Genomic DNA, 12,941 nt, shown 5'->3' with positions numbered 1-12,941 from the left:
AAAGCATGGATTCAGTGGAGCATAGGGCTGTTAGTTCACAGCTCATCGTTTCAGCCTTTGACCCAATACTTCTGCTCTTGGCTTGCTGGCTGTCAGCCCAGCTGGATGTGACCCTGAGCCTCCTGACTTCTGCTGGTTGCTTCCTCCAGTCCAGTGATTCTCAGACAGGGGTCCCTGGGCCAGCAGCATCACCATCACCTGTGGACTTGTCACAAATACAAATTCTTGGACCCTACCCCAGATCTGTGGGATTGGAGACCCTGAGGATGGGGCCAGCAATCTTTATTTTAATAAGCCTTCCAGCTGATACTGATGCCCATTCAAGTTTGAGAACCACTGCTTTAATCCCTGTGCTGTTATTCTAAGAAGGTTATCTGTCAGACCCCAAACCACTGTAGGTGCTTATTAAGATACCACTGAGAATGGAAAAGGTGCCAGAGTCATGGAGATACTTGATTGCTATCATCATTCCCAAAACAGAGAAAGAAGAGCTACAAAAAAAAAAGAAGAAGAAGAAGAACCCCAGAGTGACAGAGATCTTGACAAAAACCCCAAGAAATTTACCAAAAACAGGTTTATGCAGAAGAGGTGACCATTTGGAGGCAACTGTGAAAAATAAGTTGTTTCTGACCACTTGTGTTTCTTTTCTCATTTATCACACACACAGTTGTTCCATGAATATTTATTAACCCTCTCCAAAATACTCAGCACAGTGGCGGGCCCTGGAGATTCCACAGAGAGTAAGATGTGTACCATCTCTCCTCCCTGGGACTTACGTTCTAATGGTGCGTGCGTGCTCAGTCACTTCAGTCGTGTCTGACTCTTTGCAACTGCCAGGCTCCTCTGTCCATGGGATTCTCCAGGCAGGAATACTGGAGTGGGTTGCCATGCCCTCCTCCAGAGGATCTTCCTGACCAAGGGATTGAACCCAGGTCTTCTTCATCTCAAGCACCACAGGCAGATTCTTTACCACTGAACCACCAGAGAAGCCCAAGTTCTAGTGGTTGAAACAGACAAATGTGCAAGTTCAATAAAAAGAATTACAGAGTGTAAATAGATCTATTAAGAAGATAAACAAGGTGCCATGAAGGAGACTAACAGTGCGGGGAGGGTGACCATGTTGGGAGATCAGGGAAGGCCTCTCTGAATTGACATGTGAGCTGAGACCCACATGGTGGGCAAGAGCCCTGGGTGGAGGCACCATCCTGAAAGCTACCTCTGTCTTCCTCACTCTACAGAGAAAACCACTAGATAGAAAATTATTACTACTGATGGTATGCATCTGTCCTTCAGATGTACTGGGGACAGAAGAATGTTTAGAAGTACAGCCTTAGCCCCTTGGCTTTTCAGAGTTTGAATGCTCCCAGACCAGCCATCCTGAATTCTGTGCACTGCCTTGACCCACCCACCTCTGCCCCATTGGCAATGCTTTGTTGTTGTTGTTGTTGTTTAGTCACTAAGTTGTGTCAACTCTTTGCGATCCGTGAACTTTAGCTCTCCAGGCTCCTCTGTCCATGGGATTTTCCAGGCAGAATACTGGAGTGGGTTGCTATTTCCTTCTCCAGGGGATCACCTTGATGGAGAAATGGACTAAACGTCTCTAAATTTGGTCTTCCCCTAGATGACTTGAGAGATCCCCTGCAAAGGCTTGGGAAGGAGAAAAGTAGGTTAGGTTCTGCCAAAGGTTGGGCTCACCCTGATCACTTCCCAGGCCTCAGGAGTGAAATGGCTTGCATTAAAAATCCAAGTGGGGTATAGTTTCTTTTTTGGAGGGTAGGGTTATTATTTTTTTGATATTAATTTTCTTTTAATACCAAGTCACTATAATACTGTGTCATTTTTAAACATTTTATTCTTAATGGATTCCACTCCCTAGCTGTTTCCAACAGAAACAATCTACAAGGCTAGTTTTTCTACAATCTCAATAGTTTCCACATTCCCAAGGCCAAGTCTACCCATACTGCCCTTGCCTAAGCCCATGACAGGTTGGAGAAGAGGAATCAAAAATAGCCTTTCCTCTTCCACCTAAGAATTGTGCTGTTTCTCTAGGGCCTATTTTCCAGAAGCAGACCTCTGAGTTCAGAAATGATCTCTATGAGGTCAAATGGCAGAGGCATCGAAGGATTGTCTTTTTCTCAATATGGCCGGCAATATTTTATTCACTTTGGTTCTCTGTTGGCTCCTTAACTGGCAACTTAGAATCCCCTCATCAGACAGCCTTGCAAAAATTGATCTTTTCCAACCTCAGATTTTTGTTTTAATTATGCATTACAAAAAAAGCATAGACTATAATATAATGAAGACCTACGAACCTATTACTCAGTTTAAGAAAAAATTATATGAAAAACACAATTGTGGTACTTCCCTGGTGGCCTAGTGGTTAGGATTCTGGGCTTTCACTGTGGTGACCCAGGTTTAGTTCTAGGTCAGGAAAAATTCTGCAAGGCAAGTGGCGCAGCCAAAAAATAAATAAATACAATTGAGCTCCCCGATCCTATTCTCTCTTCCCTGTAGAAGCTGCTATCTTGCATTTGGTATTTATCACTCCCACAGGATCTGATTTTAATCTTACATTTAATGTTGAGGATAGTAGACTGAACATTTGCACTGGCTACTTCTTGATTGCTTTTTTCTCCCCACATCTGTTTTGTGACTTTTTGAGATTAAATAGCTTTAGGAATTGGGGCAAATGAGCTTTTAGACTACATTGTCTTCAGTTTTCATTTCTATTTCTAAAAGAATCTGTGAGTTTTTAGCCTCAGGTTGTTGGCTTAAACTTTGAATCTCTCTGAGCTCTCTGCTAGCTGGGTTCCAGACTGCCACTGCTGGGCTGATCAGAGCATGGTGCCAGTCCTGTGAGCTCCTGGGGTCTATTTACTTTGAGCACTGTTTTGCTGCAGAATGGATCTGGCATTTTGCAGGCTCCATTGGTAATGAAATTTCCAGTGAACTCACAGAAGAACACAGGGTTTCCTCCGTAAGCTATAAAAATCTATAAAAATCAACAAATAATTTTTGTTAATATGGGTCAAAATTGAGGTGGAGGGGAGGAAGTAATCTAGCAAGTAGCCATTGAGGTCACTGTAGGGTCCCTAAATAATGACCAACACATCTCATAACTGTGTCTGCTTTGATGAGAAAATTAAATCTAGCACCTTTTGTTGTCTCATTGTAAGGGCTCTGTGAATTTCAAGTTTGGGGTTCTTTTTGCCAAAGATGGCCAGCTCACAGATGATGACATGTTCAGCAATGGTGAGTGTCTCCCCCTTTTTCTAAAAGAAACCCTGCCCCTCCTCATTGCAATTTAGATTCCAACTCATCTTACCTGCTAAGTCTTTAATGCAAAGAAATAACCAATAGTTTTTATGACGTTGAAGGGTAAATTTTCAGGGTAAATTTGGTAGGACACATGTTTGCCCAGTTTTGTTCATTTGACAAATATTCATTTGTCACTGAATCTGTGCCAGACACTGGCATGGGGGATTCAGTGTAACGAAAATTACATGGGGATTTGTTATCTCAGGAGCAACAGGGAAATTTTTCTCTGGGATTTTTATGCTTAAGAGAATTAGAAAATGGCCCTCTTTTCCTGTTATTTAGCACTTTTCGTATTAAACACCTGTTCCTTATTGATAGGAGTAGTAATAATGTTTTCCTTCTGCATTACTAGATCCTTGTGAATCCAGCCTGGCAGCACTCAGGTTGCTTATACTGACTCTGTAGTTTTTCCTTTCCTCAGATTCTGGGAAGTGTGGGCCTCCTGCACAGTCTCCAGAAGAGGGAATGTCCGTGGAGCCTAGTTAATCTTCAAAGGATTTCAGTACATAGCTAGAAACTAGGACCTTGTGGACACTGCACTTTGTTCACACTTCACCTCTTCTTACAGAAATCGGAAGCGATGCTTTTCAAAAATTTTTAAATCTGCTGGGTGACACCATCACTCTCAAGGGCTGGACAGGCTACCGTGGTGGTCTGGACACCAAAAGTAAGCTTGCCTCCTCCTCCATTCTGTTGTGTTTTGTAGAAGTTTTGTTTGCCAGCCTCATCTGAATTTGAATTTATACCCAGGGTGGAGTATGCTGTCTTATAACCGTATAGCATTTCTGGGTTTGTTCTTACGCCTGTACTTCTGTCATTTTATCTGCTCTTCACAGCCAGTCCTGGAGGTAAGCCAGGCAGGTGACGTGAGGCTCACTGGCCTAAATTTGATAAGCTTCAAATAGGGTACCCTGAGCCTCTGGGGGCCTTATCTCTGCACCAGCCCACGCTGAAGTCACTTCACAGATTCTGAATAAGGGAAGGTCAGGCGGTTTGTGAGAGCTTAACTGAGAGTACCTTAGCTGGTAGATGTTGGGATACAGTATTCAGCCCCAGTGGTCAGGCCCAGCTTCCCACCCCCATGACCCCTCTGACAAGCTCTGTGTGCCCATGGTCACTCGTGGAGTCCATCAGCCTCATTTCCCTTTCCTGGGATAATCTGATAGACACCCCTAGGAGTTAGACACTACTTTTATCTCTATTTGCAAGTTTTAAGAAACTGAGGCTCAGAGAAAGGTGAGGTAATGTGTCAGAAGAAACATAGCTAATGAGAACTCAAATCTGAGTCTGCCCAACTCCAAACTCCATGCTATTAGTCGTTATACAATGCTGCCAGGGATATAGCTCCTTTTGTTTTATGGACATGATAATTACTTGTATGTCATCTTGTGTTCATTTTGGCCAGGACACCAGCAGTAACTAGAAGGCAAGGAGCTGTAACATGCTGTCCCTTGGGGCTCAGACTTCTGATAATCTCCTCTGCTCTAAGCAAGGCATGAATGAAACAGCAAGAGAGCTTAGAGGGGGAAGAAGAGGCCCCCACGTGGGCAGTAGCCTTGCCTCAGCTGGAGAGGGATTCGTACTGTTGCCTCCACTCAGGTGGATGATCATAGGATCTTTGGAATGGGCTAACTGTGCTGTATTCCTCTAGCCTGCAAATAAAGACTGTTTCCTTACGGCCTCAGGATTCCCTGTGCCCACTAAATGCATATTGTATTTTACAGATGACACCACAGGGATTCATTCTGTTTATACCATCTACCAAGGGCATGAGATCATGTTTCATGTTTCCACCATGTTGCCATATTCCAAAGAGAACAAACAGCAGGTATGTGTGAACACGCAAAACACCCACCGGTGACCTCAGTGTGGAGAACGCATTGCTGACTTCATAGACTCAAAGACTGTGGATGTTCATACACGAGCTGAATTTCAGGACCAGTTTGGGGATGTTGTTTCCAGTCTGTTTGCTTGCAGTTTCACCAAGGCTTAGGAAGAACTACTGTCACTGGTGCTGGCCCCTTCAGGAGATAAAGGCTCAGACAGTCATGCACCTGTGTGTCTGTGTGACCATGTGTGTGTGTGCCTGTGTCTTGTCAGAATGGTTGCACGCATTTTTTCAGGTTAATGCAGGAGGTTAACACTGACCATTTCCCCAGTGGCCTGTGTCCCGTTGCAAAAAAAACTACCTAAGAACACTCTACCCACCGCAGAGATTAGCTGTTTCCAAGAGAAAACTTGCCCATTTGATGAAATCTAGATATAACAAAGATACATGCTGCTGGTTTTTTAAGGATTTGGGGGGTTCCATTTACCTTTGTATTAGATTCTTATCCCTTTTGTACACATTGAAGGCATCTGTGTAAGTAAATGTCACAAACATGAATAGACAGTTGTTCAGCAAAGACTTGCGAGAAATGTGAACCTAGAGACAGGATGTGAGGGCTAAAAGGGCTTTTTTCTAAACACTTATAGTCCTTATTTCAGTAAGACTCCAGTAGGAGAAAGACACAAAGCAGACCGCTGGGCTAAAAAGTGATGTTGTGATCATGAGACGTAGCGATGCTTCGGGGACATGCAGCTGGTGGGCTAAGGAAGAGCTAGTTCTGTTTGATGGTTTGGGGCCTGGAATAAGGAGCTGGAGGATTGTCTTACAGGCAGTGGAGACCCTCTGGAGAATTTAAACTTGCTCTGATTTTAGAAGGCTAACTGGTAAGGGACTGGCATAAGCAGGAAGTGCCTCGGCCCAGTAAGCTTACTTAAGTGTCTAAGAGTTCCTTTTTGCAAGCTTCTTCCCTTGTGTGGCTGAGGTGACCTATATTATCACTACCAGGCTTCACCTCTTAGGAGATGAAGCTCTTAGGATCCTGGGTTCATATGGAGAAGAGAGACCAAGCTGACCCTCACACTCACCATGAATTATGTTGACCTCTTACATCTCAACAATGATAGGGAAAAAATTCCACTGAAATATTTCATAACCCTTCTCCTCCCCCAACCCTGACCTTTTCAGCCCCGTACATTCACCAAAATTGCCTGTGTCCTGTGACAAATGATGGCATTAGTCGGAGACAGGAGGAATAAATGTGACAGATCAACCTTTGCCCAACTCCAGACTTTAACCTTATCTTTTTGAAGGGGCTGTTAGCATATTAAGACAAAACAGGCTCACCAGGAGCACTGAAATGTTCCCAGATGAACTCCAGTGTTCTCAACGTCTTAGCTGGATCTGTGGGTAGTACTTGCCCAGCATCAGTAGATGTGAAGAAAATCACAACTATGAAACTTGTCTCTATTACCAGAAAGATAAAGCAGGGGGGAAGAGAGCCAAAGAAGTGCAGAATGACAGTGAACCTTCTCGGTGCAGAGAAGAACCAGTAACCGCAAGCCTCTGTCTGTACCTGCCATGGTCTCTTTGGGGCCTAAGGTAACGGTCAAGAAATCTTGGTGGCTCATAAGATCTTGGTGGCTCTTTGATCTCCTAACATCTAAAACACTAGTGGAACAGTCTGAGCCACATCCCAAATCTGATGTAAAGAAACAAACTTTCACAAAGATTTTGTAGATTTTGGTTTTACAATAACTCCTTCATCTCTCTCCTCTATCACTGAAATAAACCACAGTGGGGGCAAGGAAGCCGGTGTTGATATTTGTCTTTCTGGGGCTTGTCTTCTCCCTAACATCTGTGACATACTCGCCCCTAAGATCCAGTCTCCCAGCGCTCCAGAACCCAAGGCAGCTTTCAGTTCAGTTCAGTTCAATTCAGTTCAGTCGCTCAGTCGTGTCCGACTCTTTGCGACCCCATGAATCGCAGCACGCCAGGCTTCCCTGTCCATTGCCAACTCCCAGAGTTTACTCAAACTCATGTCCATTGAGTCAGTGATGCCAGCCAACCATCTCATCCTCTGTCGTCCCCTTCTCTTCCTGCCTTCAATCTTTCCCAGCATCAGGGTCTTTTCAGATGAGTCAGTTCTTCACATCAGGTGGCCAAAGGATTGGAGTTTCAGCTTCAACATCAGTCCTTTCAGTGAATATTCAGGACTGATTTCCTTTAGGATGGACTGGTTGGATCTCCTTGCAGTCCAAGGGACTCTCAAGAGTCTTCTCCAACACCACAGTTCAAAAGCATCAGTTATTCGGCACTCAGCTTTCTTCACAGTCCAACTCTCACATCCATACATAACCACTGGAAAAACCATAGCCTTGACCAGACGGACCTTTGTTGGCAAAGTAATGTCTCTGCTTTTTAATATGCTATCTAGGTTGGTCATAACTTTCCTTCCAAGGAGTAAGCGTCTTTTAATTTCATGGCTGCAGTCACCGTCTGCAGTGATTATTGCCAAATTCAGACTTAAACAAGAGAGTGGGGATGACCACTAGACCATTCAGGTATGACCTAAATCAAATCCCTTATGAATATACAGTGGAAGTGAGAAATAGATTTAAGGGACTAGATCTGATAGACAGAGAGCCTGATGAACTATGGACGAAGGCAGCTTTCAGGACCAGATAAAAGCAGAGGCTCTGTGTCAGCCCTGGACCCAGCCCCAGTTCTGCCTCACGGTGGCTCTGAGATCCTGGACTCACTGTGTGTGATGACAGCCCCAGGGCTCAGTTCTCAGCTCCTTTCTCTGCTCTTTCTACACTCACACACCCATTCATGTCCCAGCGCATCTCATGGCTCTGAATAGGTTTTATCTGCCACAGACTCCCAAACTTACATCCCCAGCCAGCCTAGGGGGAACTCCAGACCAAATATGCAGCCTTCTTGACGCCTCCCCTGGGCTCCGCGTCTCATACCCTGCCTGTCCAAAGCTGAATTCCCTCCTCTTTCAGTGTCTGGGGCAAGATGGCCTTAGAATCATTCTTGATTCTTGTCTCTCCTTCTCATCCCACATTCAGTTTGTCAGGAAATCCTGTGGGCTCGACCTTCAGGTGACACCTGAGCTTTTGTCACACTTCAGTTACCATGCTGAATAAATGCCTCTCCAGCCTCCCTGGTGCCCTGACAGAGTATTTCTCAATCCACTGGCCAGAGCGATCCTTAAAAATGCGTGTCAGCCTCTTCCCAAACACCTAGTGGCTTCCGCTTCACTCAGAGTCAAACTCAGATCCTTAGAGTGGCTGAAGGCCCCGAGTGGCCTCCGCTCCTCTCTGGTCCCCTCACCCACTGCTCTCCTGGTTTCCTCCCTTCCAGTCACATTGTCTCCCTTTCCTGTCCCGAGTCACCAGACACTGCTCCACTTAAAGCTCCAAGGCTTTAAGTTACCCTTCCTTCTGCCTAGAACTCTCTGCTACCTGGTATCCTCTGGCTGACTCACTCACCACCCTCAGATCTACCCAAATGCCCGCTGTTAAAATGACCCCATGACTGAATTAAAGCCACAACCCACCCAACCCCAGCGCCCCCAGGCCCCTGCACGGCTCCCGTTCCTCCATGGCACACAGTGTCACCTAACATTACACATATTATTTAGAATACTTGTTTACGTTTACTGTGTAATTTCTGTGCGCACTGCTAGAGTGTATGCCCCACGAAGGCAGGAATTTTGTCTGCTTTGTTCCTTGTATAGAGCAGGAGCTAAATAATTACTTATAAAAATATATATAAAAACTTTATTGAGACATATTTCATATACCATTCACTTAACCCACTTAAATATGTTCACATGATTATTCAGCTATCACCACAGTCAATTTTAGAATATTTCATTACCCCGAAGAGAAATCTCTCAGGGCTTTGCCATCACTCCCCACTCCCCGCTGCCTAGCCTCTGGTAACTAGCAACCTGCTTTCTCTTTCGATTTGCCTATTCTGGACATTTTGTATAAATGGAATCACATCATATGTGGTCTTTTGTAACTAGCTTCTTGCACTTGTCATGTTTTCAAGGTTTGTCCATGTTGTAGCCTGTATCTGTATTTCATCCCTTTTTATTGCAGAATAATTTCCTATTTTATAGATACATTTTGTTTATCCATTCATCAGTTGATGGATCAGCAATTACTTATTGTCATTTTAACATAACATTTACAATTTTAACCACTTTTGAATTTACAGTTCAGTGACATTAATTCCATTAAGTGCATTGTTGTGCAGGTCATCACCACGGTCCATCTCCAGAACTTTATCATCTTCCCATAATGAAAGCCTGTACCCATTAATCAGTAAATCCACATTTCTCCCTCCCCCAGCCCTTGGCACCCACCGCAATCCTCTCTGTCTTGATGAATTTCATCATTCTAGGAATCTTATGTAAGTGGAATCATACATTTTTCCTTTCTGTCTGGCTTATTTCACTATCACAATGTCCTCAGGTTCATCCATATTGTACCATGTGTCAGAATTTCCTTCTTTTTTAAGGCTGAGTAGTATTCCACATTTTTATACCATATTTTCTTTATCCATTGGTAGATGCTTGAGTCATTTCCACCTTTCAGCTGTTATCAATACAGCTGCTAAGAGCATTGGTGTACAAATATTTGTTTGAGTATCTGCTTTCAATTTTGGGAGTATATACCCAAAAGTGAAATTACTGGATTATATGGTAGTTCTGTGTTTAATTTTTAAAATATTTTTCCCAGTAGTGGCTCTGTTTTACATTCCTACCAGCAATGCATGAGCTCCAATTTCTCCACATTTGTAACAACACTTGTTATTTGAGTTGTTTTAAAATAGCTATTCTGATGGGTGTGAGGTGGTATCTCATTTTGCTTTTGATTTGCATTTCTCTAATTATTAGTGATATTGAGCATCTTTTGTGTTTATTATCCATCTGTATATTTTCTTTAAAGCATTGTGTATTCAAGTCCTGTGCTTATATTTTAATCACATTATTTGAGTTTTTTTGTTGTTGTGTTGTAGGAGTTATTTATATATGATTGAATATATGACTTGTATATGTTTCTCCCATTTTTGGGGGTGCCTTTTTATTTTGTTGATAGTATCGTTTATTGTAAACAGAAGTTTTAAATTTTAATGTAATCTAATTTATGTATTTTTCTTTCATTGGCTATGCCTTTAGTGTCATATCTAAGAAGTAATTGCCAAAAATCTTTTTGCATTGAATTGAACTGAAATTATCAGAGCATCTCTAAGCCTTAGTTTTTTCATTTGCAAAATAAGAGTATTATCTTATATGAGTCAGATAGAGATCCTGTTCTCAGGAGCTTACAATGTAGAATAGGGGACACACGAGGGATCCATGGAGAAAAGTGAATCATTCTCTTTGGCCAGTTATGCAAAGGTCTTAGACAGGGCTTGGCAAACTATGGCCCATGGACCAGATCCAGCAGACTGCTTGATTTGTTAAATAAAGTGTTATTGGAAAACAATCTTGCCCATTGATTTATGAATTGTCTACAGCTGCTTTTGTGCCACGACAGCAGAGCTGCATGGTTGTAAATAGTATGATCTGCATACCCCAAAATACTTACTGTCTGGACCTTAGTTGTTGTTCAGTTGCTCAGTTCAGTTCAGTTCAGTCGCTCAGTCGTGTCTGACTCTTCGTGACCCCATGGACTGCAGCACGCCAGGCTTCCCTGTCCATTGCCAACTCCCAGAGTTTACTCAAACTCATGTCCATTGAGTCGGTGATGCCAGCCAACCATCTCATCCTCTGTCTTCCCCTTCTCCTCCTGCCTTCAATCTTTCCCAGCATCAGGGTCTTTTCAAATGAGTCAGTTCTTCACATCAGGTGACCAAAGGATTGGAGTTTCAGCTTCAACATCAGTCCTTTCAGTGAATATTCAGGACTGATTTCCTTTAGGATGGACTGGTTGGATCTCCTTGCAGTCCAAGGGACTCTCAAGAGTCTTCTCCAACACCACAGTTCAAAAGCATCAAGTTGCCCAGTCATGACCAACTCTTAGCGACCCCATAAACTGCAGCACACCAGGTTTCCCTGTCCTTCACCATATCCTGGAGCTTGCTCAAACTCATGTCCATTGAGTCGGTGATGCCATCCAACCATCTCTTCCTCTGTTACCCCTTATTTCCCTCCTGTCCTCGATCTTTCCCAACATTGGGGTCTTTTCCAATGAGTCGGCTCTTCACATCAGGTGGCCAAAGTATTGGAGCTTCAGCATCAGTCCTTCCAATGAATATTCAGGGTTGATTTCCTTTAGGATTGACTGGTTTGATCTCCTTGCAGTACAAGGGACTGTCAAGAGTCTGGACCTTCACAGAAAAGATTTACTGACATATACACAATGGAATATTACTCAGCCATAATAAGGAACGCATCTGAGACAGTTCTAATGAGGTGGATGAACCTAGAACCTATTATACAGAGTGAAGTAAGTCAGAAAGAGAAAGATAAATACCGTATTCTAATGCATGGATACGGAATCTAGAAAAATGGTACTGAAGAATTTATTTCCAGGGCAGCAATGGAGAAACAGACATAAAGAATAGACTTATGAACATGGGGAGAGGGGAGGAGAGGGTGAGATGTATGGAAAGAGTAACATGGAAACTTACATTACCATATGCAAAATAGATAGCCATGGGAATTTGCTGTCTGGCTCAGGAAACGCAAACAGGGGCTCTGTATCAACCTAGAGGGGTGGGATGGGGAGGGAGGTGGGAGGGAGGTTCAGAAGGGAGGGGATATATGTATATCTATGGCTGATTCATGTTGTGGTTTGACAGAAAACAGCAAAATTCTGTAAAGCAATTATCCTTCAATTAAAAAACATTAATTAAAAAAAAAAAAGATTTACTGGCCCTAGCTCTAGAAGATGATTTTAGAAAGGTCAGCTGGGGTCAGATTAGATAGGGCCACTGTTCTCACCAAGTATGTGCTTCAGAACTAGTGAAGGCATTCATTTATATTTTTAAATGTGCATATTTGAGCCCGTCCCCAGGGAATTCTGATGTAATGCCTCTGATCTGGGGGCCTTGAACTCCAGGCTAAGGAGATGAAGCAGGAGTGAAGGTGAACCTGATCAGAGCAGTAAAGTGGGAGAGAATGGAGGCGAGGAGACTGTTAGGAGGCGCCTAGGGGAGGGTAGTGAAGATTAAATGCAGGCCTGAGTTGGATGAGGAGCGGAGGAGACTGCCGGATGAGCCAGGAGATGGGCTGGAGAAGTTTGGGAGGCAAGGAGTCAAAGATACTGAAGCTCAGGGCTCTGTGAGCATTGGAGTTTGTTTTGCTGCATTAGCGCATTAACTCTGGGAACATACCGTGTGTGAGCGGCCTTCTCAGTGATGCTGTTCATTTGCATCCAGGTGGAAAGGAAGCGCCACATTGGAAACGACATCGTCACCATAGTGTTCCAGGAAGGGGAGGAACCTTCTCCTGCCTTCAAGCCTTCCATGATCCGCTCCCACTTCACACGTATCCTGGGCCTGTGTGAACCCTCCTGAGGGTTAGCCTCGCTGGACCTGAAATGACCCTGAAGCCTAATGTTATGGTGGACTGGCACATGCTGTTTGTTTTGCTCGCTAGATCCCAGGAGCCACTGTCTCTGTCCACTGCAGTGATGGATGGACTTATTTATTCTCAGAGAATTCTTCACTTAGGAACTGTCTTCCCTTTCCTCAAGTGTCTATGAAATGAGGGGAACTTCCTACCCTCCACTGATAATAAGGGAATTAGAAGAATTATAGGTAGTTAATG

At 43.7% G+C, this 12,941-nt stretch overlaps 1 protein-coding gene across 4 annotated transcripts in view; it reads left to right on the top strand.

The window, feature by feature from the left end:
- GARNL3 (GTPase activating Rap/RanGAP domain like 3) overlaps positions 1–12,941 on the top strand; it is a 161,475-nt gene that overhangs the window by 110,263 nt on the left and 38,271 nt on the right. For all 4 annotated transcript variants that reach the window (XM_043917122.1, XM_043917119.1, XM_043917121.1 and 1 more), the window contains 4 exons: positions 3,177–3,252; positions 3,887–3,985; positions 5,043–5,146; positions 12,551–12,659. In XM_043917122.1, the coding sequence (XP_043773057.1) occupies positions 3,177–3,252; positions 3,887–3,985; positions 5,043–5,146; positions 12,551–12,659 (388 nt within the window). The remainder of the gene's footprint in view (positions 1–3,176; positions 3,253–3,886; positions 3,986–5,042; positions 5,147–12,550; positions 12,660–12,941) is intronic.

This window comes from Cervus elaphus, chromosome 11 (assembly GCF_910594005.1).
Source record: "Cervus elaphus chromosome 11, mCerEla1.1, whole genome shotgun sequence".
Lineage (NCBI taxonomy): Eukaryota > Metazoa > Chordata > Mammalia > Artiodactyla > Cervidae > Cervus > Cervus elaphus.
The sequence above is the reverse complement of the archived record's forward strand: the minus strand, read 5'-3'. Positions and strand labels throughout refer to the sequence as shown.